This window comes from Ochlerotatus camptorhynchus, unplaced genomic scaffold, assembly GCF_037179485.1.
Source record: "Ochlerotatus camptorhynchus isolate MF236.1 unplaced genomic scaffold, CSIRO-AGI_Acam_v1.1 ptg000361l, whole genome shotgun sequence".
In the NCBI taxonomy this organism is placed as follows: Eukaryota; Metazoa; Arthropoda; class Insecta; order Diptera; family Culicidae; genus Ochlerotatus; species Ochlerotatus camptorhynchus.
In genome coordinates, this window is record NW_027040849.1 from 842,675 (window position 1) to 866,699 (window position 24,025).

A 24,025-nucleotide genomic window follows, 5' to 3' on the forward strand; every position below is an offset into this window, starting at 1 on the left:
TTTTGCACGGGAATATTATTTGAAAAATTAGAAAATGTGTTTTTTATTATATATCAAAAGATACCTTTTTCCAATATTTTTAGAAAAATCAAAACGTTATTATTATCCTGATAAATGTGGGCGTCTTAGTGGAATACCTGTATAATGAGAGATAGAAGGATTAGTATTTTCCATTTAATTCCACTACTTTATTTGCTTATCCTTGACAGATACGCGTATTTCGTCTACAATGTGCAAACTTCTTCAGTGTCAGTGGGTTGTACTAATACTCGACTTATATATTATATTTTTCGGAGCGGTGAACTTCCCCTTAACGAGGGTTTTAATCATACAAAGCAGATCGCTAGCTTTCATGCTAAAAATACTGGTTTTTGAGTCAAAAGTTATTATACGTCGTTTGGTGGCCCCTAATGTTACTTAAGTCAAAGTGTATTTACTAGGATATTTGGGAGAATTATCAATCACGTCTCCTTACGTGCAGCCCATTCATTATTTTAGGGTCACCAAGCCAAAATCATCTTAGCAACAAACAGTTCGATTTATTCACTTTAATAATGCGAACAACGCACGTACACTTTTCACCTCGCTTTTCACGGGTTTATCTGCGCTGTTACTTAAGACAAAGCGCATCTCCATAGACATCGGGTGACTTAAATAACATCGAAAAATAATTGATCGGAAGGTGATTACGTCAAAAATCAATTTGACTGGCAAATAAATTTAAAAATGGGATCGGACAGGACCTCCTATATAAATCTGTCTTCCGACAGTCTCGTAGAATTTGTTTTAAATAGTTTTACATCAGCAAATTTGCTGTATAAATGTTGGATGTAGCTGTTTGTGTTCATTGTTTTTGACGCCTAGGACGGAAATCGGTCCCATAAGGCGAAGTACTATACTTATACAGTTGCAGTTCACAGGATGCATTCGTTACGTGCTTTTGTGTTGGCGTTGATTGCTGTATATAGGCATGTAGGTGCGTTTGTATTTGAAGTCTTGTCATTATCACAAGAAGTTGAAAAGAGCGATCGATTTGGATGTTTTGGATATGCGGGAGACGCATTTATCATTTATCATCCATTTTTTTTATCAGCAATAGTTCTTCACCACAATAAGCATTAGGCAGGCAAGAGAACGTACAGTGGCATCCCAGTAATTAGAAATCGGAAAACAGCACAGCGTTCAAGAGCAAGGGAAGCAGATTAGATAAGGCGGTCTTTGTCGGATTGTCGTCATCGCTTCGTCAAATCGACCGCAAGCGGCAGGTAGGTCCATCGGTCATTCGGTGTTTGAAGAAAGCAGTCGCATTTTGAAAATATTTTGTTTTTACAATCAGGTCAATCAAAAGAGGTAGTATCCCAAGATGGCTCAGAGCAAAAAGTTTGGCGATTTGGTTGGGTCTATCGACGAGGGAACCAGTTCGGCACGGTTCATTCTATTTCGGGCGGAAACTAGTGACATTGTGTGCTACCATCAGAAGGAGTTGCGCCAAATGTATCCCCAGGAAGGCTGGGTAGAGCAAGATCCGAAGGAAATTCTTTCCGTAGTAGAGGAATGTATCGAGAAGACAATCGAAAAGCTGCAAGAACTCGGTGGCAATCCACAGGACATCGTGGCAGTCGGAGTCACCAATCAACGGGAAACGACAATCGTATGGGACAAGACTACGGGAGAGCCGTTGTACAATGCTATTGTGTGGTTGGATATGCGAACTTCCACCACCGTTGATCAACTCCTGGAGACCGTTCCCAATAAGACGAGGAACAAGAATTATTTAAAACCGCTGTGTGGATTGCCGTTGTCGCCATACTTTTCGGCCGTGAAGCTTCGCTGGTTGATCGATAATGTACCAAAGGTGAATTGCATTTTTATAATTAGCCGACGTTGGGACGGAGGTCGAAAATCAAAGAGCTTTTTTTTTTATCTTATCGTAGATTTATAATTGCCTTGCCTTGGCTGAAGGAGATTTGACTATCTCCTTCTATTCGATAGGTACCCATTGAATTTAAGTATTGCTATTGCTTAAGCTTAACAGAAGAGTTTAGCCTCTCTGTTCATGAAATTCCTGAGATTCTGTCGGTCCTTATTAGTTTTGTACCGTAAAGTGCCATAATTATGCGCGCCTAAGGCCTAATCCTGCGCAATTTAAATTCAATTTAAGTTCAGAATGTGGATAGGTGTATTATTCACTTGTATATAGGCAAAATGTGGGGTAAAGAGGGGCGGCAATACATTTATTAATTTATTTGTTTAATGGAACCTCAATAATGGTTTGGTTTTTCAAAACAGCATTGAGTCTATTGATGTTTACAATCAAAAATATAAATAAATCAAGTAGACGATCCATCTTGCTCCACCTTACCTACCATACATTTAGAAACTGGCACTACAGATTTTTTTTTTGCTAAAAGCGCGTAATCAGACGCTGCGCAGAATTATGGTGCTTTACGGTAATTTTTATCAAAATATGAACTAAAAAAGTATAGAAAGATAATACGAAAGCAGAAGATAATATAAATCAAACAGTGAGCCTGTTTATGCAATTAACCCTATATCCATAATTTCCAAAACATTAATATTACCGACCGGAACCTAAGTATCTCATTTCATGCACAGGTAAAAACGGCCATCAAAAACGGTAACTGCCTATTCGGTACGGTAGATACATGGCTGATCTGGAATCTAACCGGCGGTGTGGACGGAGGCGCTCATATCACGGACGTAACGAATGCTTCCCGTACCATGCTGATGAATATCGAAACGTTGCGTTACGATAAAACCTTGGGCAAATTTTTCGACATTCCATTCGATATTCTTCCAGAGATACGCTCCAGCTCAGAAGTATATGGTACCATTTGTCTAAAAGCACTGGAAAACGTTCCGCTAAGCGGCTGTTTAGGAGATCAACAAGCTGCTCTGGTTGGTCAGCAATGTCTTACAAGGGGTAAGGCGAAAGCCACGTACGGCACGGGATGCTTTCTGCTGTATAACACCGGAAATGCTCAGATTGATTCCAACCACGGTTTGATCACAACCGTTGCCTATCAAATGGGTCCGGAAGCTCAGCCGGTATATGCCTTGGAGGGGTCTGTTGCCATAGCGGGCGCCGCTCTAGGGTGGCTACGGGACAATATTAACATTATCAATAGTGCCAAAGAATCGGAAGAGGTGGCAAAGTCGGTTGAGAACAATGGTGATGTGTACTTTGTACCGGCCTTCAGCGGTCTGTATGCCCCTTATTGGAACCAAGAAGCACGAGGCGTGATCTGCGGTATTACAGAGGATACCCAACGTGGGCATATTGTACGAGCAAGCTTAGAGGCTGTCTGCTTCCAGGTGCGAGACATTCTGGATGCAATGAACAAAGATTGCGGATTTCCGTTAATCAAGTTGAAAGTTGATGGTGGAATGACGGCAAACTCGTTGCTTACCCAATGGCAGGCGGATTTGATTGGACTGGAAGTGCAACGCCCGGCGGTGGTTGAAACGACAGCTTTGGTAAGTTAATTATCACCCCTAATAGTAATAGTAAGTAATAGTAATAGTACTATTAATCTTTGTAATAGTAATAGTACTATTAATCTTGTTAATCAATTTTCAATACTTATGGACAATTCTTCAATACACGACGTGTAAATATTTACAAGATTGACAAATCTCAAGTAATCATGACATTTTGATCTTTGAAAACAACGCGCATGAGAAAAAGAGACCTACTGGGTCAGGATCTGTCATGATTACCTGAGTTTTGTCAAAACATCGTAAATATTTACGCTGTGTGCAACGAAGAATGGTTGCCCATAAAAGCATATCAGTTCCATCTCTGCAAGCAGAGAAAAACGCTGTTGAAAATGTATCTATCCGTTATTTTCAGAAATCAACATGTGACTTTTAGTGCACAGTTTAAAATACAGGTAGTTTACAATCCATTTCTAATGGATAACTCATTTCTAATAAACATCCATATGGGACTGTTATGATTTTATGGGTGGATTTGTTAATGTTCCTCAAAAATCACCACGTGTTAAAGTACAAATTACTGATTTATTTTTATAAACTAAGTGAACAAAAAAAATGTGTAAAACAATATCTGTGCACTTGCACGTCAATCTATTTAGCGGGACAAACTTAATGAATTTCAAAGTTGATACGTATTTTGGAATGTACCAATAGCGTACCTTCAAAGGTTTTGAACGTATCTCAAAGCTTCCCAGAAAACCCGTGTCCCGCTGGATAGACATACGATTCGAGCAAAGACCGCGTGGATCGACCAGATTTCCACGGAAATGTGATTGTTCGTGCAGGCGACTACTACTGCCTCTACCCTTAACATAAAATAGATACTGTGCCTACCCATAGATGTCACCACTTTTCCCCTTTTAATTGTTATAGCTTATTATGTACTGTTCTTGTTATGTTATAGTAAATAAACGTCTGTAGTACTTTTACCTCCGCCATGGCAGGACGGTCAGTAAATCGATCGTAAATCATTATTTTGAACTATCACACAACGTACAAATTGGGTCCTATCCGTGCGCGATCAGTGATGTATTACCAAATGCGTACTTTACGAATCTGTAATTTATTTTTAACGTACCTCTCATTTTCACTGAAATGCTTGTACTAAACTTTTGAAACCGGTTTATATATGAATTCTGACCACGGAATTGGATCTCTCAGTTATTTTAAGCCCGATTTCATATAAAAACATTATACTTAAGTGCATTCTAGCCCATTTGAAGGCCAAACCCGTTTTTTTTTTATTTTGATCCCTTAAAAATATACTAATTACGAACAAAATCGATAAAAATCTGTAATAATTATGGAGACGCATGGTGCTGTTTGGAAAACTTCATCATAAGATATCCCTTGGACACTTTCTGATCGGTCATGACCAACGTACCTAACTGAAATTCACTTGCTGATAGAACTTACCAGTTATTTAAATAAAAAATAATATTATTTACAAAAATTTCATTTTACCGACGGTGAAATTGTAAATTTGTAAATAATATTAATTTTTATTTAAAACACTAGTAAGTTCTATCAGAAAGTGAATTTCAGTTAGGTACGTTGGTCATGACCGAAAAGAATCCCAAAAAAGTAAGAGGTTGTATCCAAAACACGACCGTACATGTGACGCAGGATTACGAAAGGTAGTTTGGTTGTCGCAGCAAAAGTATAGGAAATATTAAATTTATTTCTTAACTCGTTATCAGTGAAAAAGTTCGATAGGTTGAAATTCTGAAGCAATTTGAGAGTTCTGTTTTTAAGGTGCTCTGTCGGTGTCCTGGACGATATGTCTTGAATAAAAGCTCTTTCTTGAACTCTTTAGTTAACTCTTTTATCAGTCATTTGTGGTCCTAAAAAGGACCGATGGGTTGGAAGCTTGGAAGCCAGTTTAGAGCAATGCTGTGGATTTTTTAACTCGATGTTCTTGGAGATGATAGAGGTGCGGAAATGAAAAATGTATTACGGAAAACACATCAATCACAGAAACTGAGCATACTGGATGGTACCTACGTTTATGCTTTTTGATGCAAATTTTAAACCCCTTCTATTAAGATAATTCGACAAGATTTTTTTTTTTGGCATGGTTCTTTTAATAGGAGGGGCTTAAAAGTTGCATCAAAAGGCTTAAAGATAGGTAGGGTAGAGAACTACTTCGGCCTAATCGCCCATTTTGGGCCTATCGAGCAGAAAACTTCAAATAAATCCATGATTTCAGAGTTAACAAGTCAATTATACGTTTGGTACGATACTTTAGTTAATAAGCTACGGAACGAAGTCTATGAGAACGCGTGATATGAAGGTTTGCACCCATTATTCCCAAAAACAAAAGAAGCGCTCCGACCGAATCAATTTTTATCTTCATCCGATAGGCCGAAGTGAATTATGTGGCGTTTCAGTGTTAAACTTTTGACAATATCTCAATGATTGGTTTCTCTTTATCAAATCTTACGGTACGTACGGAAAGGTAAATAAATTTGGAAGCCATCAGTAATAATAACATTCCGTTTGGTGCTAAACTGCGCTAGATTAAGAAAGACTAAGTGCGGGTTGTGCTTAATAGGCCGGAAATGGGGTAGTCAACCCTACTGAAAACGGGGTATCTTTGACAATGCGGGTAACTTTGATAGTAGAATATAATGATTTCATTATATCCATCACTACCTTTTTCCGAATTAGAAACATTGGTTCTATATTGTAGCTTAGGGCATTTCCCTTGGTATCGCAAGGGGTTGAAACAGTTGACGTTTTTTACTACACTTGCTTCGTTGTCGTGCACGACAGTCTGTTTGTATTCGTACACTCATGCTCTACTGTCATCTCTCTCACACAACACAACCGGTAGAATAATATTCGAGCAAAAAGAAAATTATCAAATAATTATCATATGGCATGTGTGATTTTGTTCTAATTCCACAATTTGGTGTAAATTAAACCATTTCTGATACGAAATGTTATTACAAGGACATTGTTGCTTGCCATTTTCAGAATTCACACAAGCACAATATCAGCAGCTCTTATTATGAGAAAAACTAAAATACATACATTCTTAGCGGTTTTCGACGACAGTGTCGTATGGCATATGACATTTTAGTTTGGTACTGTACTATGATAGTTTGTTTTGCAAGTGTCGGAGGCAAAGGCAGTCGATTATCACAGATAATGTGTCGACTACCGTGACTGCTTACAAGACTAGGTATCGCATATAATTTTGATATAGGGGAATTTACGTATTCTCGTCAATCTAAGCGATTTCTCAGCGTCACAAACATACATGACAGGTTTGTTTGTTGACATTTATCTGCTGCTTGCTGTTCTACCAATTCCAATCGACAGAATTGATCAAAACGGGTTGAACATGTTTTTACAACGCTCCAAACTTCTCAGGTGAGTGTGACTATTGTCGGCAGTCTCTTTTTCTTCGGCACCCTTTCCATTTGAACTGCGTGTTAACCAGCTGTTCTATTATCGGCAACTCGAAATCAGCCGTATTTTGTAGTGTGTATATTTCATTTAAAGAAAAATATGGCAGAACAGGATTGCACAGTCGTAAAAATGTAATCAGATTGAAGCTGGAAAGGTAAGGAATCGGCTTAATACATTCAGCGAAGAGTTTTGATGGGAAAATACAGTGAAATTAACTTTTCAATTTCGGTTGCCGAAAACAGTCAATGGGTGCCGAAGCCATAATTTACCCTAGTTTGTGTTACGATTGTTTGGTTTATTCAGTAGATAATAAAAAAGCGAAAATTGTTTGGAGGAATTTCTTTACATTTAACATATAGTCCAATGTTTAGTATTACTTCTGCGTGAAGTCAACGATTTACATAGTTGAAGATGCTATTTTCAAATAACAGACTAAAGTGGTAATTTTTATACGATAAATGAGGAGATGAAAGTATAGAATTGATAGTTCCGTTAGAGTACGGTGATAGAGGAAATGCTTCGCCAACCCGAGCGTCTGTACACCATGGAGGTGCGGCTCAAACAGCGTCTGACTGGCATCCAGCGGCTGAATAAGAAATGCTCTTCTCCGGAAGCTACACCTAAGATGGCAGCCCCATCACGGCGGATAGGAGACCTTAGGCCAACCACCTACTGTCTCTGAAACCTTTACAATTGTTACAGAAACCAACAGAGAAAGACATCGAACTGAAATAACGGCAACGACTTCTAGCGCAAAACAACGGACACGAATTGGATCATGGAATGTATTGACGTTAGCCCAGCAGGGTAAACTGGCACAACTCGCCAACGAGGCGCGACGCATGAAGGTATTCCTGGGACTGAGTGAAGTTCGTTGGCCAAACTTTGGAGAACACAAACTGCCGTCGGGACAGGTACTACTATACTCTGGTATTCGAGGTGAAAATGCTCCCCGCCATCGTGGAGTTGGTCTCCTACTTAGCGTCCAGGCAAGTGCTGCGCTCATCAAGTGGGAGCCTGTTAATGAGAGGATAATCGTTGCCAGATTTAGAACACGGGTTCGTAACCTTACCATAATCCAATGTTATGCGCCAACCGATGCTGCCGAGCTACAGGACAAGTAGAATTTTTACAGTCAACTGAATGCCGTCGTGGATAAGATTCCAAAGGGTGACATCAAGATATACACTGGCGACTTCAATGCGAAGATCGGCTCCGACAACACGGATTATGAGCGTGTCATGGGACGCCATGGTCTCGGCGAAATGAGCGAGAACGGTGAGCTGTTTGCAGAATTTTGTGGCAATAACGACATGGTGATCGGGGGCTCGCTCTTCCCCCATCGGCCAGTGCACAAAGTCACGTGGGTTTCCCGTGATGGACATACCGAAAATCAGATCGACCACATCTGCATCAGCCGAAAATGGAGACGGAGCCTTCTTGATGTTCGGAATAAACGCAGCACCGACATCGCGTCTGACCATCACCTTCTAATCGGTGAAATCCGCCTACGCATGGCGCGGATCCAGCGACGGGAGGAGAGACTCGGACGGCGGTTCAACACATGCCGACTTGAAGATCCAGCGGTAAAAAGGTCTTTTGTTGAAGAACTTGAGACTCGAGCTGCGGACGTTCCAGAAGGTGGCAGCGTAGAAGAACAATGGACGGCCATCAAGAATGCCTTTATAGAAACAAGCGAGAACAACTTGGGTGAGCTGCGCACCCAGAGGAAAGAGTGGATCATAGATGAAACCTGGCGGAAGATTGAGAAGCGTAGAGAAGCAAAAGCCGCGATAGAGCGGGCGAGAATCAGAGGAGCCAAGAACGAAGCCCGTCAACGGGCACAAGCGAGCGGGGGTGAACTCCCTGGCCGACGAAGGGGAGAAAGCCGCAAACACTGGCGATATACGCCTCCTCTATGATATCTCACGACGCCTGAGTGGAGCAAGGATGAACTCGAGGATGCCAGTGAAGGACACGACTGGACAATTGCTTACCGACCCCACTGACCAGCTGAAACGCTGGTTTGAGCACTTCGAACAACTTCTTCAAGTTTCGACGGCCAACCAACATCTCGGCATGATCCGCCTAGGGTGCGGCGCATCACTCGCGTCAATTCCGAGGCCCCATCACTGCAGGAGATTGAAGCAGCTATCCGAAGCATGAAATCCAACAAAGCTCCAAGGGTCGATCGCATATCAGCAGAGATGCTCAAAGCTGACCCCATGCTATCCGCACAAATGTTGCATCAACTATTCTGTAATATCTGGGACACCGCGACTTTTCCGGCCGACTGGATGCAGGGAATCTTAGTGAAGGTCCCAAAGAAGGGGGATCTGACTGTGTGCGACAATTGGCGAGGCATCATGTTACTGTGTATTGTTCTCAAAGTTATGTGCAAAGTTATCCTGAATCGAATACAGGAGAAGATCGACGCGACTCTCCGACGGCAGCAGGCATGATTCCGTGCCGGAAGATCTTGTGTGGACCATATTGTCACGCTCCGCATCATCCTGGAGCAGGTCAATGAATTCCAAGAGTCCCTTTATTTGGTATTCATTGACTACGAAAAAGCTTTCGACCGTCTCAATCACGAGAATCTGTGGGGTGCCCTGAGACGCAAGAGAGTCCCGGATAAAATCGTCAACCTCATCGAAGCGCAGTATGAGGCTTTCACGTGCAGAGTTCTGCATAACGGAGCCTTGTCCGACCCTATCCGGGTAGTCGCTGGTGTTTTTTTTTTTTTTTTTTTTTTATGCAAGGGGGAATCTGCTCCCAGACTCCTGAGAAGGTAACTCAGGGTGTGGGGATGGGAGAAATAGCTCTCCCGACCCACTAAACATTACCCTGTGCTCTAGGCCCTTGCCCTCCCCGGAACCGCCCGAAAGCATTACGTCATGGGAGGGGGCCGTTTGCGCTATGGCGCATCACTAGGTGTTGTGTCCGACGTGACACTCGCTACTGCACAGTGAGCAGCTGTGCAGGGCCTTCCTCTTGTTGTTCGCTGTTCGTTGTTCGCCTGAGTTCTAGAGCAGACGTGATAGCCAGCCAACTGTCCAACAGGGCAGCTTAGGACAGATGTGACCGCTTACCAGCTGCGTGTGCTAAGCACTCTAAGAACCCGGCGTCACTCCTGCCTTTGCACAACGAGGGTTTGTGCAGGGTTTCTCAACCTCCTGGGACGAGCTGGATGGGGTTCCAGCGTCCCTAATCTGCGGTAGTTCGTTTAGCCGCAATATCTCTCCCTTGGGTTCGATAATTAGCGTTTCCAGGGCACACCACGAGGAGGCGAACTACTTCATGCCCCCCTTGTGGTAGTCGCTGGTGTGAGACAAGGATGTATACTATCACCGCTACTGTTTCTCATCGTTATCGACGAGATCATGGTAGGTGCAATTGACCGTGTACCGAACCGTGGGCTGCTTTGGCAGCCTATCACCATATCGATTTGGCTGATGATGTTGCTCTACTAGCACAACGGCGCTCTGATATGCAGAGTAAGCTCAATGACCTAGCCGAACGCTCCTCTGCGGCGGGTCTCACCATCTACGTCAACAAGACCAAATCGTTGGATATCAACACGGGCAACCCTTCCAACTTTACGGTAGCGGGGCAAGCAGTGGAGAAGGTCGAAAGTTTCCAATATCTTGGCAGCCAAATAGCGTCGGACGGCGGGACCAAGAGCGACATAGGTGCACGAATCAAGAAGGCTAGGGCTGCCTTTGCGAGTTTACGAAACGTATGGAGATCCAACCAGATAAGTCAACGCACCAAAATCCGAATTTTCAACTCGAACGTGAAATCTGTGTTGTTATACGCCAGCTAGACGTGGTGTGTATCAGCGGAGAACACTCAAAAACTGCAGGTCTTCATCAACCGATGCCTGCGGTATATAATTCATGCCTGGTGGCCTCACAACTGGATCTCGAATGCCGAGCTCCCATCGTCGATGTCATCAGAAGCCGATAGCAACAGAAATTCGAGAGCGAAAGTGGAGGTGGGTCGGCCACACACTTCGACGGGGCGGAAACGAAATCTGCAAGCAAGCGCTAGATTGGAATTCGGCAGGACATCGCAGCAGAGGCAGACCCAGGGGCTCATGGCGGCGGAGCCTCAATAAGGAAATTAAGCAAGTCAAGGCTAAAGCGAGCAGCCGCCCAGGATGGAAGTCTTTCACGTTGGCCCTTTGCACCGCTGATGGTGCACAGGACCCTTAAGTAAATAAGTAAGTTAGAGTACGGTAGTGTGAAAATTGCATAGAGAGTAGAAAGCGAGCTAGGACAACTTTAGGAAGGTACAAATCGGTTTTATCATCTCTCTTTAACAAACTTCCCCGTTGGAGAGGGATGGTAAGGGGTACTACCAACAATCAATACGAAACTAACGATTTTAAATTGGCTCACTACTTGGCTAGCCTAGTGGTCCCAAGCAAATCGATTAACGTACCCCATTATGGTATAAATTCAAGTACTACACTATGTTTGTTTTGATTCGCTATGAAAGTTTGACAGATAAAATGAGGGGTTAGTGAATTTTCCTATGTTTTGAGGGGTGAATCGATTAGCTTGGGACCGAAGATAGTACCAGAGCTGAGCCAAAAAGTTGAGCACGTTTCTTCGGGACTTTCTAGAGGTAACTTTAAGACTAGTAGGTCCCGAAGAAACGTGCTCAACTACTTAGTGAGCCAATTTAAAATCGTTAGTTTTAGCGATAGTGAGTAATGGGACTGGTATGCGAGTACTTTGGCACTCGACTCAAAATGTACTCGCATATGAGTCCCATCTGATTTCATTCCACAAATCCAAACGAAAGGCCACTGATATGAATGTATTCAAGATCCAACGATAGACTTGTGCTGCAATGAAACTATTTTGACCATAAGTACTGGATATTATGACCAGATGAAGCTGAAAAACAGCAAATTATACAAATATCTTTAATCGTAATTTTCTCAATATGACGATTTTCCAAATGGGACTAATATGCGAGTACCGGCAGTAAAGCACTCATACAAATCCAGATCGTAACCAAATTCGTTCCAATTTGGCACAGTTGTTGAGGATCTCAAAACCGATTAAAAGAGCAGTGGGTTGTGATCCACCATACACACTTGACCCACCCTAATGTACACCTACACATATACCTGCCTTGTTTTTAATTCCTTCATGATCGTTTTACTGTGATTCTCAATAGGGTGCTGCAATGGCTGCGGGACGAGCTGTCGGATGCTGGGACATCGAGAACGTCAGCGTTGAAAGCAATTGTATCTCATTCAAGCCGATGATCTCCGACGATGAAAGGGACATGAGATACAGCAAATGGAAGATGGCTGTTGAACGCTCGTTCGGTTGGGATGGAAACTCCATGATGTGAAATGTGTACTTACCTAAACAGGAGGTTTTCGATTAGATATTTTAAGTGAAAATGCATGTTTATCCTATTAACACAAATATTATTTTATTTTATTTTGACTTTTACATTTTGCCATATACTTAAGAGAATTAATTCAAAGATGGAGGACAATCAAGGAGGAATTTTATTGTTGCCGCAGTTCTCTATCCGGTTGTTCAGTTGATGTTTATTAATAAAATTGAATAAAGTTAGATGGTGCTACACCAAATATTGAGATATATGTTAATAAAAAAAATTAACTCTAGCACTATATTTCTCCTACAACTTTTGAGCTTTCGTACCGTCTTCTTTTATATTATTTGTTAAACAAATTTTGAAACAATCAAATTTAAAGAAGATATCAAGGACTGGACATACAGTGTATGAAAAATGCTGTAGAAGGTGAAAGCAGTAAGAAACCAAAAAAAAAAACAATGAAATTACATCCGAAATCCGAGCCCATTTGTTCCTTTTCAACTTCTGACGAAGAGTTTTCTGAGATATTTTTGCTTATCTAGCACAGCTATGTAATGGTAATAGTTGTCAAATAGTAACGAATACAGCAGTTCAATTATAGCATATGTTTAAGTTAGTTCAGATAAAATTTCCATAGTGCGCTAATTTCTCGCTCTGCAGCTGTTTACGGTTCGTCAGCACCACAGGCATCTTCTGGGTTAACTAATCCACCAACGGCGCCCTCTTCACCATCGATGGCAATAGCCGCCACAATGGGACGAATCGCATCCACGTCGGGTTCGTTGGAGATGTCGAAATGTCGCTGCGGTAGAGGATTTCCAGCTACAAATTAAACATAAACCATAAGCAAGCTATCAGTATATGGCTAAGTAAACTCAATATTACCTGAATCCAATTCTAACGCCGGATCAGCCGTAGCTTCTGCCAGGTTGGTAACCGATTTAGATTTGACGCATTGGAAATCCACATGACGGCTCTTGGCTTCCTCTTTCTCCCAGGACATGTGAATAAATGGTCGCTGCAAGTAGTTGTAGATCACCTCAACCCGACCACTGGCTCGTTTCTTGATCTTTTCCTTGTACGTCGGATACCCTTCAATACCGAGACGGATTTTCTTCAATCCTCGATCTTTTAACACCTGCTTGGCCACATCACGATTTTCAATATACTTGAAGAAACGATACATAGCTGTGCTGGACACGGTTTGGCAGTACTCTTCACCCATTTGAGGAGGATATTCTTCGTCCCAGTCGACAACATCGTCTAGAAGAGGAAAGTTTTATGTTTAATTATACTGTTTGGTTTACTATCTGTTTACTCAATTTACCATCTGAAAGCACAACTACGTGACATTCGCGATCTCCGCGCTCTGCTGAAGCCACCATAAGCGGCAAGATCAACGATTCTAGAAATACTTCGAATTGTTCGCGGGCTCCCTCGTTGCTCAGTTCGTGCAGCAGTCCACGTAGATTTTGGCATCGGATCGTATCAGCCGTGAATGGAATCAGCAAGTAATCGCAGGCCTCGCGAAGTTCCTGCACGGAAACCGTCGGTGGACAGCGGATCACCCCGTTGCGATAGTATTCCAAAATGGCACGAAAAACCGTGTGTGAGATACCATCTGCCACTTCGTACTCACCGCGTTCGTTGGGATGTGTGAATTCCAAACCGGAGCTGAACATTCGGCCCAACATGGTGTTCGGATGTGCAGTGAACAGGGCAGGATTGATCGAGAAGGTCGTATTGTCCACGACCAGTGTGATGCGATCTTCAGCGTCTAGCTGCTTCTTCAAAGCGGATGATGGTTTAACTAGCGCTACCGAGCTCTGTTGTTGGTGTTGCGCTTGCATCAAACGGTTATTTCTGTGCGATAAATGCAGGGGAAACATGATTTGCGTTTTATTGCGAATGTGATTCTGGAATTCTTGAACAGGAAGAACGTATCATCTACAGCTGAACTTCATACACCTTAGCTAATTTATTGAGACACTGTGTTGTCGAAAACTTCGGACCCCTATCGGCTTTATCAAAATAATACAATAGAAACAAATCAGCTGGATCTTTCAAAAATGAATGCAACAAAACATAATGACTGGCAAGATATACAATCTCATTGTACCCAATAGTCGCTATATTTATAGTCTGGCGGATAGAATTTCCATCTACCAAGGCTGTGGCCCGCATAAGCGCGAACCATAAATTGACCTTACCGATAATGGTTATAAATTGTTTATAATCCCTGCTAAACTTCAACTGAAATGGTTATGGAACTTTACATGAACGTTTAATGATAAAGTTTTAACCTTAAGTATTATAGTTTTTTGGAAGTGGACCTTACAAATAATGGGTTGTTAAGAACCATTACCATTCCAAATTCTTGTTTTCTCCATACATTTTCGGAAAGAAAACTTTACTAAAACCTTTTAACTTATGGTTTAAGAACATTAATGGTAATGGTTATGGTAACCAGTAAGGTCCATGAATGGTTTTGTAACATCGATCAACTTTATGTGGAATATATCGCGAATTGGTTGCCTGTAAATTACTGATTACCAATTCACGATATATTTCACGTAAAGTTGAGTGATAATACAAAACCATTAATGGACCTTACTGACTACCATAACCATAACCATTAATGTTCTCAAACCATAAGTAAAAACGTTCTAATATAGTTCTCTTTCCGAAAATGTATGGAGAAAACAAGAATTTGGAATGGTAATGGTTCTTAACAACCCATTATTTGTAAGGTCCGCTTCCAAAAAACCATAACACATAAGGTTAAAACTTTATCACACAAACGTTCATGTAAGGTTCCATAACCATTTCAGTTGAAGTTTAGCAGGGATTATAAACAATTTATAACCATTATCGGTAAGGTCATGTGATGGTTCGCGTTTATGCGGGGGTCCATTTGGTGAATTTTCACTTAAATTTGACACTTCGAAACTAAATTATAATGTTCGAAAATCCCTCTGTTGTTGATCGGCCAATTTTCGAGAAGGTGTGTGTCAAAATTGATTCCTTGTCTGTCAGATATAAGTCTGCTGGAATAGCAGGTTAATTTGGAAATTTTCCATCTGTCAAGTTTAAGTGAAAATTCGCCAAATGGAACACAGCCCAAGGCTCTGAAACCTTCTGAGGCTCTGAACCATTTGGTGGTAACTTCTGACAGATAAGAAGTTAAATTTTGACAACCTTGGCAAAGTTCTTCTCGAAAACCGATCGATCGACAGCACAGGGATTTTCGAACATAGAAAATAACTTTCGAAATGTCACTTTTAACCACGAGTTAAATTTAAATTGGCAAATGGTTCACAGCCTGAACCATTTGGCGAATTTTTTAACTTTTGGTTAAAATTTGACAGATGGAAAGATCGATTAAGGCTCTTAGGCTCTGAACCATTTGGCGATTTTTTTAACTTTTGGTTAAAATTTGACAGATGGAAAGTTATCGATTAACCCTGCTATCCGAGCATGGTTATTTCTGACATACAAGAAGTTAAATTTTGACAACCGTGGCTCGAAAACCGGTCGATCGACAGCACGGGGATTTTCGAACATAGAAAATAACTTTCGAAATGTCACTTTTAACCACGAGTTAAATTTAACTCGCCAAATGGTTCACAGCCTAAGGCTCTGAACCATTTGGTGGACTTTTGGTTAAAATTTGACAGATGAAAAGTTATAGATGAACCCTGCTATCCGAGCATGGTTAATTCTGATAGACAAGAAGTTAAAATTTGACAACCATGGGTTGAAAACCGGTCGATCGACAGCACAGGGATTTTCGAACATAGAAAATAACTTTCGAAATGTAACTTTTAACCATGAGTTAAATTTAACTCGGCAAATGGTTCACAGCCCAAAAAGCGGAACCAATTCAATATATTGTAGACCAACAATTGAAAAGGTACTATCAACTTATATAAACAAAATTTTGATATTTCTTTCCTCGCCAACCGAACGCAAATTAACAGCATCACCGGGATAGGAGAAACTTCCTCTAACCCGATGATGGTGTTAGTTTGCGTAGACGAGCCTATAGAGTCACGACAAAAGGGTTTCCGAAGTTTTGTTCGCAAAAGCTGATGTGCTGGTCGTGATATGTTCGATTGGTTCCGCTATTTTACAGCTCAATTCAAGCTGAACATTGCATAAGGTCATTGACAGATTCTCTTCATCGACTTTCTTTTTGTATACCCACGGCCATGTAAAGACATTCCCATGGTATTTTCAGCTCACAGATCGGTAGAAGAAGCTTTTATCTAGCATCTAATACGACAAACACAACAAGAAACGGTTATGTGCTCTATTAACGAAAGATAAATTCGACGTAGAGAATCGATCAATGTTACTTAGGATCTCGCTTAGGACCTAATGCAATGTTCAGCTTGAATTAGATTTCATGTATCTAGAAAAAAGTTTAAATTTTTAGTTTAACTAGCTTTTGTCAACTTTTTTTAATTTTTATCTTTTACATTCTTAATGTTTGAGTTTCCGAATCAGATTGAAGTAAGATTCATTATTTCAGTAAACTCGAAAAAAAGCAACAATTTATTTTTCTTGATAATTACAGGCTACGAAAATCCTCACGATTCTTGGTTTTTGTTAAAGGAATGAGAAATATTATTCAGATTTTAAAATTTTAAAATATTTTGTTCTTTCCAATTTGCAAAAATCTGACATATTGAAATATTTTCAAAGTTCTTGTAATTAGCTTGTTTTTCAACAGTCTCTGGCACTTCAAAGATTGACAATGTTGGCTAGAATTCTAAAGAAATTTTTAGCTCGAGAGATAATTTCAATGGGTAAAAATTAGGGAATTTTAAGGAGGATCCTTGCAACATTCTAAGAAGAATTTTAACAAAGTTCGGAGGAAATTTTCATGAGTGTTCTGAGGAAAGTTTTAAGAAAATTATTAGCAAACTTCAATAGCAGGGCGGAGGTGAATTTAGAAAGGTTTCTGAAAAATGCTTATAGGTAAATTTGAAGAAATTACCAAAGGAACTGTAATGAATATAACAAGAGTATTTTATACATAGAATAAACTGAAGTGCGAGGTTTCATGAGAATACCAACAGTACTGTAGAGTGAATTAGAAAAGAAGAAGTAGATGATGAAAGTTTGAAGGGAATTCCAGTTAGAATTAAAAAGTAAGAGGTTGTATCCAAGACACGACCGTAGATTTGACGTAGGATTACGAAAGGTGGTTTTGATGTCACAGCAAAAGTATATTATATAATAAATTGATTTCTTAACTCGTTATCAGAGGTTCGATAGGTTGAAATTCGGAAGCAATTTGAGAGTTCTGTTTGTGATGTGCTCTGTCGATGTCCATGTAGTACAAGTCAATCCTGGACGGTATGTCTTGGATACAAGCTCTTACTCTTTAGTTAACTCTTTTATCAGGCATTTGTGCCTGATAAAACCGATGGGTTGGAAGCTTGGATGCTAGTCAAGACCAATACTGTAGACATTTGTCCTCGATGTTCTTGGAGATGATAGCGGTGCGGAAATGAAATATGTATTAGGGAAAACACACCAATCACAGAATCACGACAAGCAACTGAATTCGATCAGTGGTTGAGGGCAGCCTTGAAAGCTAGCTACTTGCGGGGAGCGTTTCGTTGTGTACTGAAGAACACCACCACTCACCACACGCGGTGATTGAATGAACAGCGTTTGTTGAGACCGGATGGAACTCAATTTTGAAATCTGTTCTAGGGAAAGCGCTTTTCGCCGGCAATCGGTAACCATTTTATTATCATAGCAACACTTGCACATTTGTGCAATTTTCAATAGTCACATAGAATTAAAATCCATCATCTCTGGATCAAAATCAGACCACTTTCATGCCACGGCCGACTTTGGATTCTGATATTGCACTGCCAATGTTGCCTTAAAAATATATGGTATGTTAGATTTTACCACATGGGAACTGGCATTCGATTGATGACCTTGACAAATCAAGCTGAACTTTGCATTAGGTCCTAAGTAACATTGACAGATTCTCTTCGTCAACTTTCTCTTTGTATCCCCACGGCCATGTAATGACATTCCCAGGTATTTTCAGCACACTGATCGATTAAAGGAGCTTTTATCTGGCATCTATTACAACAAACACAAAAAGAAACGGTTATGTGCCCAAGTTATTAACGAAAGTGAAAGTCAACGAAGAGAATCGATCAATATTACTTAGGACCTAATGCAATGTTCAGCTTGAAAATGTCCAAAAAAGACTCTTTAACATGTATATGGTGGTCCTGAAAAGGACCGTTTTGTCGTAATGGTTGAGTAATGCTGAGCTATTAGGGTGTTCAACACGGATGAGACTCGCGAGCTGTATGTTGTTTAGAGCAAGGGTGACGCGCTTGGCATAGATGACCCACAGCGACTCACGAAGAAACTGATTTCGATCCAAAGCGGCGCGACTTCTTCCTCTTTCTATGGATGCTCATGTGGGATCTGCAGCTCGCTGCTTACAGGCTGCCTTTCGTTGTGTACTGAAGAACAAAGTTCAACGCCACACGGTGAAAGCACTGCTGCTGCTGACACCGACGATCGGACACCACCTCACATGGTGATTGAATAAGCACCGTTCAGTGAGACCGCATTGAATTCGATTTTTAAATCTATGTTAGGGAAAGCGCTTTTTGCAGGCAATCGGTGATAATTTTGATCACCATTGCAACAGTTGGACATGAGTGTATTTTTCAATAGTGACCTATTGAAAATTAATAAAGTGTTCATTTTAACAGATTGGTAGATCAATTTCCAATCGTTTGACTTGTTTAGAATTAAAATTTAAAATCTGCTATTGACCTCTTTCCGTAATGCGGACGATTTTGGTTTTTTTGAAATTGCACCCCCAATATGTTGCCGAAAGACGTAATCCTACGTCAAAAATTAGATAAACTGCGTTTTTCTCGACTAGTTGGTTTTCAACATGGGACTGTTGTGAGTTTATGGGCAATTTAGATGTTCGGAGTAATATCACGTTTTATTGCATGCAGTTGAAAGTTAGCGAAATATTGTGTTCATGTGGTTGTTGTAACATATTACAAGACTATCTAAATTATGCATTATAGGTAACACATGACCTCTAACCTGAACCTAGCACGTACAACACAGTGCCTTATCTATTTTGGCAAAACATGATTTCTTTTTCCACTGCTTTCTATAACTGTATTATCATTTAGCTATAACAGAACATCTTCTAATAAATAAGTAACGATTTTAACGTCACTTACCTAGCACAACATAATATAAATGCGCGTACCAACATTCGCAAATATGGCACGGTAGTTTGCAATGATACTACCTAAAATCGACGGATAACATGCACTTTTCACACAATCCTTTTCAACAAAATAATTTTAAAATCATAGTAGATAGCACCAACTGTTACAGACTAGTTTTCATGGAATTACTACGAAGTAACGGTTCCAGACTAGACATGGCTCCCTTATCCCAAAAGCAACTGCACCCACAACAGCAGATAGACAACAAAAGGCAAGGGTGCACGAGACACAAAGAAACTGGGCCAACATGACTAACTCGCGTCTGCCAACTATATGCAACTAGATATATACCTATATCCTTTCATCAGTATCACACGACGCGCACTGTGCAAACGCAGGACTCGCCATCAGGATTATATATCTATCATGTAGTTACCCACTTATGTACGACTGCCTGGCATAACTATAATAGAAGGGAAAACACTGATGGCTTACCTTGCACGGCTCTTCATGATCCGACGGCGCCGTTCGTCAGTCTCTGTGTAGTCTTCGGTGTTGCTGCTGCTGTGGGAACTGTCGTAGTCGTTCTTGTTGCTTGCACTGGTACCACCTACTGCGTTTCCTGGCGATGCACCAGATGAGGATGAGGAGGAAGTCGAAGTCTGTTTGCGTTGGAGCTGTTGTAATTCCATTACCAAATGTTTGATCCAAATGCTGATCTGACCAAAGTATCGCGTACAAAGTGCCCCGAACTTATCCACTGCGATATGATAGGCTATGTCTAAAGGAGTTATATACGATTTTTTCTTATATGCAACCTACATATTGGAGTACACAAATTAAAATACCTATTGCGAAGAGAATTCGACATCAATTTGGATTTACCTATTCTCAGCTTCAATACCGAAATTTAGCTCGTCCTTCGGCCAGCAATCGAAATTTAAAACAAATTCTGGATTACACACGCCAATTTACGCCACAAACATCGACAAAATACTGGAGAAAAGTCGTGAAACTTTGATGAAAAATTTGTGTTAGCTGTTTTTTTTTCTCTGGTCAGTCCTTTGATTCTTTTGTCTTTGGATTTCGAAAGGAACGAAGTTGAAATGTCAGTTTTGGGCGTTGCGTGCCACTTTTTGTTTTGCGTATAGAAAACTGTTATACACACAAACATTTCCCACTGCGCTTATTCAACGGGTCAAACGAAAGCGTGACTTGCTAAAAGTAAATAAATATATTTTCCAATAGGCCTTTGTAATGCCCAACCAACGCACACAGAAAAAAAGTTGTTGAATATTATTGCTGATTGCATCTGAAACTGGACTGTCCCAAAAAGGCAAAAAAGTGTGATAAAAGTGCACGTTTCCGTCAAATCGTTTTGATGTCTTCGGAGCACTTATTGCTTGCATCATAAGGAATAAGTGCACCGAAGACACCAAGATGATTAGACGTAAACTTGCAGTTTTATCACACTTTTTAATAAGTGAAAACGCGCTTATTAGTCCAATTTGGTGTGAAACGCGCAATACATCCAAACAGCTGCACAGAGATCATTCCGTCGGTTGTGTAATATTGATATTACGTTGTACGATGTACATCGATTTTGCGTACAAAATTACATCCATTGATGTAATATTGTATCTTCTTTTTCCTATTACATCATTATTTCATACACCAGCTTGAATTACGTTGATCGATATTACATTTTTTTTTGTAGAGTGCGAGCTCCAGAGGAAATGTCAACCAAACCGTTTGCTTACATCAGAATAAGTCTTTTAAATTTGTCGAACCTCTTAACGGAATCCCTTTATGAAGAGCTTTGGAGCTTTGAGTGTGTTGGTATGTTATTTTATATCCGATATAATTGCTTATCTTTTGACAGATACACGTATTTCGTCTACTATACTTGCATCGAGACTTGCAATAGTGGTGTTGAATACTTGGCACTAGGAATAGTCAGAGGGAGAGATGGGCGGAGAGCGAGGCGGAGAGAATGTTTTGAGCCAAATGAACTGTCAAAATCTTAGCCAATCGAACATTCCCATTAGATTTTTCCGAAGATTTCTTATTCTTACTACATTAAATTTGAGAGTATTGAATCGAACAGAAATTCAATCATCTTTATGTTTCGTGTGCTTCTCAAATTCAACTAGTATTTCTATTCAAAAACATTACAACAACACTATTGATTAATTGATCTTAGCGAGGATCTTAGTTGGTTAATTAATGACACCAAGAAATGTGCAAAATATTGCAGTGCACTCAAATATTATTGTGCACGTAAATCGAATCAAAAGTAAAAGTCATGTGTAATGCTAGCTTTTAGCAAGTGCTGCAAGACAATTTAGGTACGAATCCGTGCTGCCAAATTGTATTTTGTTTTCTTCGCCCATCTCTCCCTCTGAGTATTTCTACTTGGCACAGATGAAGTCTGCAAGTAGTAGACGAAATACGCGTATCTGTCAAAAGATAAGCAATTATAACGGAATTAAAAGGAAATAAACTAACACACTCAAAGCTCTTCATCAGAATAAGGATGTTTCCCAACGCAAATTAAAGCATTTTTCATTGAACATTTTGTCAACTTCCCGCAGTTTCCACCAGTAATTGTCTTATTTTACGATTTTCCACAGATCTGAACTGATTTGTACCTCAACTATTCACGCACAAGAAATTTGGAAGATCATAACCACTAAGGCATTATTCTAATTTTCCATTTTTCTTAACAAAAATATTCCTGAACACCAGCCGAACCCTTGCAAAAAACGATACAGAATTAAAATTTTCAACTGTAGATCAATTTTTGGAGCATCTCAGATGAATCAAATCATGAATAGCGAAAAAGTGTTCCGCTTCCAATTTCTCACGGCAAACATTTTCTGCTCACAACCTAGCTCACAACACTCTTTTAGAAGTTATCTTATTCACCACCAGAGGCTGAATCGATCACTTAGTTTCTATTAAAAAGGCATATTGAGTTTTTTTAATTTTGAAAAATATATCGGTTACTATAAATACACCATCCGAAAGGGATTCGTTTTCTGATCACAATGATATTTTTTAATCTTATTTACTTCCATCCCGATTTTCAGGGGGGAGAGGTAGCTCATCGATTCTTCCGGTTCGCCTCCTAGCATCGTGCTATAAGGTACCAGGCGATAACCAGGGTAGTTGATCGATAGCTCGATGACGTCATTTCGTTGGCGTCTGCAATGGGAAATTCTCATAGCAGGCGTTGACGATGGGACGTTGTCGAGTTGTTGAATAGCAACTATCGTGGTAACTCACCGATTACCTGTCGATCTGCCAAATTTGGAAAGACGTCTGCATTGAATTGTCTCATATAATAATATTCCGCCCACTATATCACAAGAAATTGCGAGTAGCTGAGTGGAATGGAGATAAGTTAAGCATTGGGTACAGGACCAAGTCTCCCCTGGGTGGTGCCAAAAGATGAGTGCAATAGAATCATCAAGTTGCCATAAGGCACGGAATGAGACTATTGCATGGCTGGGTAGTCAAAGTCTTCCATTCGTTAGTCATTTCAGGTGGATTAGAACAGGTTTAGGTGGGCGTTGGCCAGATTTGGATTTTTCAGATGTAATCCTGGATAGGACCCTGTCATTGAACGTCGCGTGAAAGTGGAACTTAATGAAAGCCTAAGTACTTTTTCGTAGATATTAGTTTTCGGATTTGAAAGATCGTTGGTTACAGTGGCCTGCTTACTGAGCAGAAAAACGCGGTCCCAGGTCCTTACATATCAAAGAGATTTATGGTAAAATCGCTTGTGTATCGTGTATTTTGCGAAACTCGTTGTTGTCGTTGGTTCCGGGTTTGAATGGACACACAAATTTGAGCAACGGTATTATGTGATATGAGGGGCTCGGTGGCCTTATAGCAACCGTTTTCGCTTACTGAGCAGAACATCATGAGTCTAATCTCAGGCCCATCCACATTCAAGATTCGTCAATCGTTTTATTTGTTAATATGACTACATGGTAATAACAGCAACTCGGTGATTAAAAAGGTGATCGCTAGGGGCATCCCACTCTAAACTTTGTATTTTTCCTAACATACATATAAAGATCTTAGTGATATCTAAGATACCCAAAAATACTTAAAAATACTTATAAGAAATATCTAGCGTTAGTTTATTTGCTTGATTGCTATGTCAATTTAATTTGCTTGTTTATCCAATGTCAGGCGTTTTGTGTGGATATTGGTTAATTTGCTACACAATTAACATTCATTTGATTAAGAGCGTGAACAGCTTTAGTTGTTCCGAACCATTTTCGGTGTAATCTGTTCACCATGTACCAGAAAGAATTAATTATGATAGGCATTCCCTAATAAAAATTGTATGGTTAATTTGCTTAACGACGTGTTCTGGGTATCATCCAAACCATTTGTGGAATAGTTCAATGATTTGGGTTATCGTTCGTTTATGGTTATTTTTATTAGGGTTGGAACCTTTGTTG

The 24,025-nt window shown here is 40.4% G+C and overlaps 2 protein-coding genes across 4 annotated transcripts; one reads left to right on the top strand and one right to left on the bottom strand.

The window, feature by feature from the left end:
• The first annotated feature begins 1,015 nt into the window (after positions 1-1,015).
• Gk1 (Glycerol kinase 1) lies at positions 1,016-12,556 on the top strand. Of its 2 annotated transcripts, XM_065231708.1 has the most exons (4): positions 1,016-1,265; positions 1,337-1,855; positions 2,617-3,498; positions 12,130-12,556. In XM_065231708.1, the coding sequence occupies exons 2-4, from the start codon at positions 1,364-1,366 to the stop codon at positions 12,307-12,309; spliced, it is 1,554 nt and encodes a 517-aa protein (XP_065087780.1). In that variant the 5' UTR covers positions 1,016-1,265; positions 1,337-1,363; the 3' UTR covers positions 12,310-12,556. The 2 variants fall into 2 exon arrangements, with proteins under 2 accessions (XP_065087780.1, XP_065087779.1); XM_065231707.1 differs by lacking the exon at positions 1,016-1,265 and having other exon boundaries at positions 1,285-1,855.
• mri (mrityu) lies at positions 12,368-20,616 on the bottom strand. 2 transcript variants are annotated; one of them, XM_065231710.1, is made up of 5 exons: positions 20,433-20,616; positions 20,043-20,328; positions 13,631-14,166; positions 13,189-13,566; positions 12,368-13,125 (listed from the first exon to the last, which is right to left on the bottom strand). In XM_065231710.1, the coding sequence occupies exons 2-5, from the start codon at positions 20,237-20,239 to the stop codon at positions 12,968-12,970; spliced, it is 1,269 nt and encodes a 422-aa protein (XP_065087782.1). In that variant the 5' UTR covers positions 20,240-20,328; positions 20,433-20,616; the 3' UTR covers positions 12,368-12,967. The 2 variants fall into 2 exon arrangements, with proteins under 2 accessions (XP_065087782.1, XP_065087781.1); XM_065231709.1 differs by having other exon boundaries at positions 20,043-20,365.
• Between the last annotated feature and the right edge of the window lie 3,409 nt (positions 20,617-24,025).

What these genes read in the sequence shown, in the direction of transcription:
- Gk1 (XM_065231708.1), top strand. Translation starts at nt 1,364, where the DNA reads ATGGCTCAGAGCAAAAAGTTTGGCGATTTGGTTGGGTCTATCGACGAG. An exon ending in TGATCGATAATGTACCAAAG is followed by an intron (nt 1,856 to 2,616) that starts GTGAATTGCATT and finishes TTTCATGCACAG; the next exon opens with GTAAAAACGGCCATCAAAAA. An exon ending in TGGTTGAAACGACAGCTTTG is followed by an intron (nt 3,499 to 12,129) that starts GTAAGTTAATTA and finishes GATTCTCAATAG; the next exon opens with GGTGCTGCAATGGCTGCGGG.
- mri (XM_065231710.1), bottom strand. Translation starts at nt 20,239, where the DNA reads ATGGAATTACAACAGCTCCAACGCAAACAGACTTCGACTTCCTCCTCA. An exon ending in ATCATGAAGAGCCGTGCAAG is followed by an intron (nt 14,167 to 20,042) that starts GTAAGCCATCAG and finishes TTTATCGCACAG; the next exon opens with AAATAACCGTTTGATGCAAG. An exon ending in GGCGTTAGAATTGGATTCAG is followed by an intron (nt 13,126 to 13,188) that starts GTAATATTGAGT and finishes TTTAATTTGTAG; the next exon opens with CTGGAAATCCTCTACCGCAG.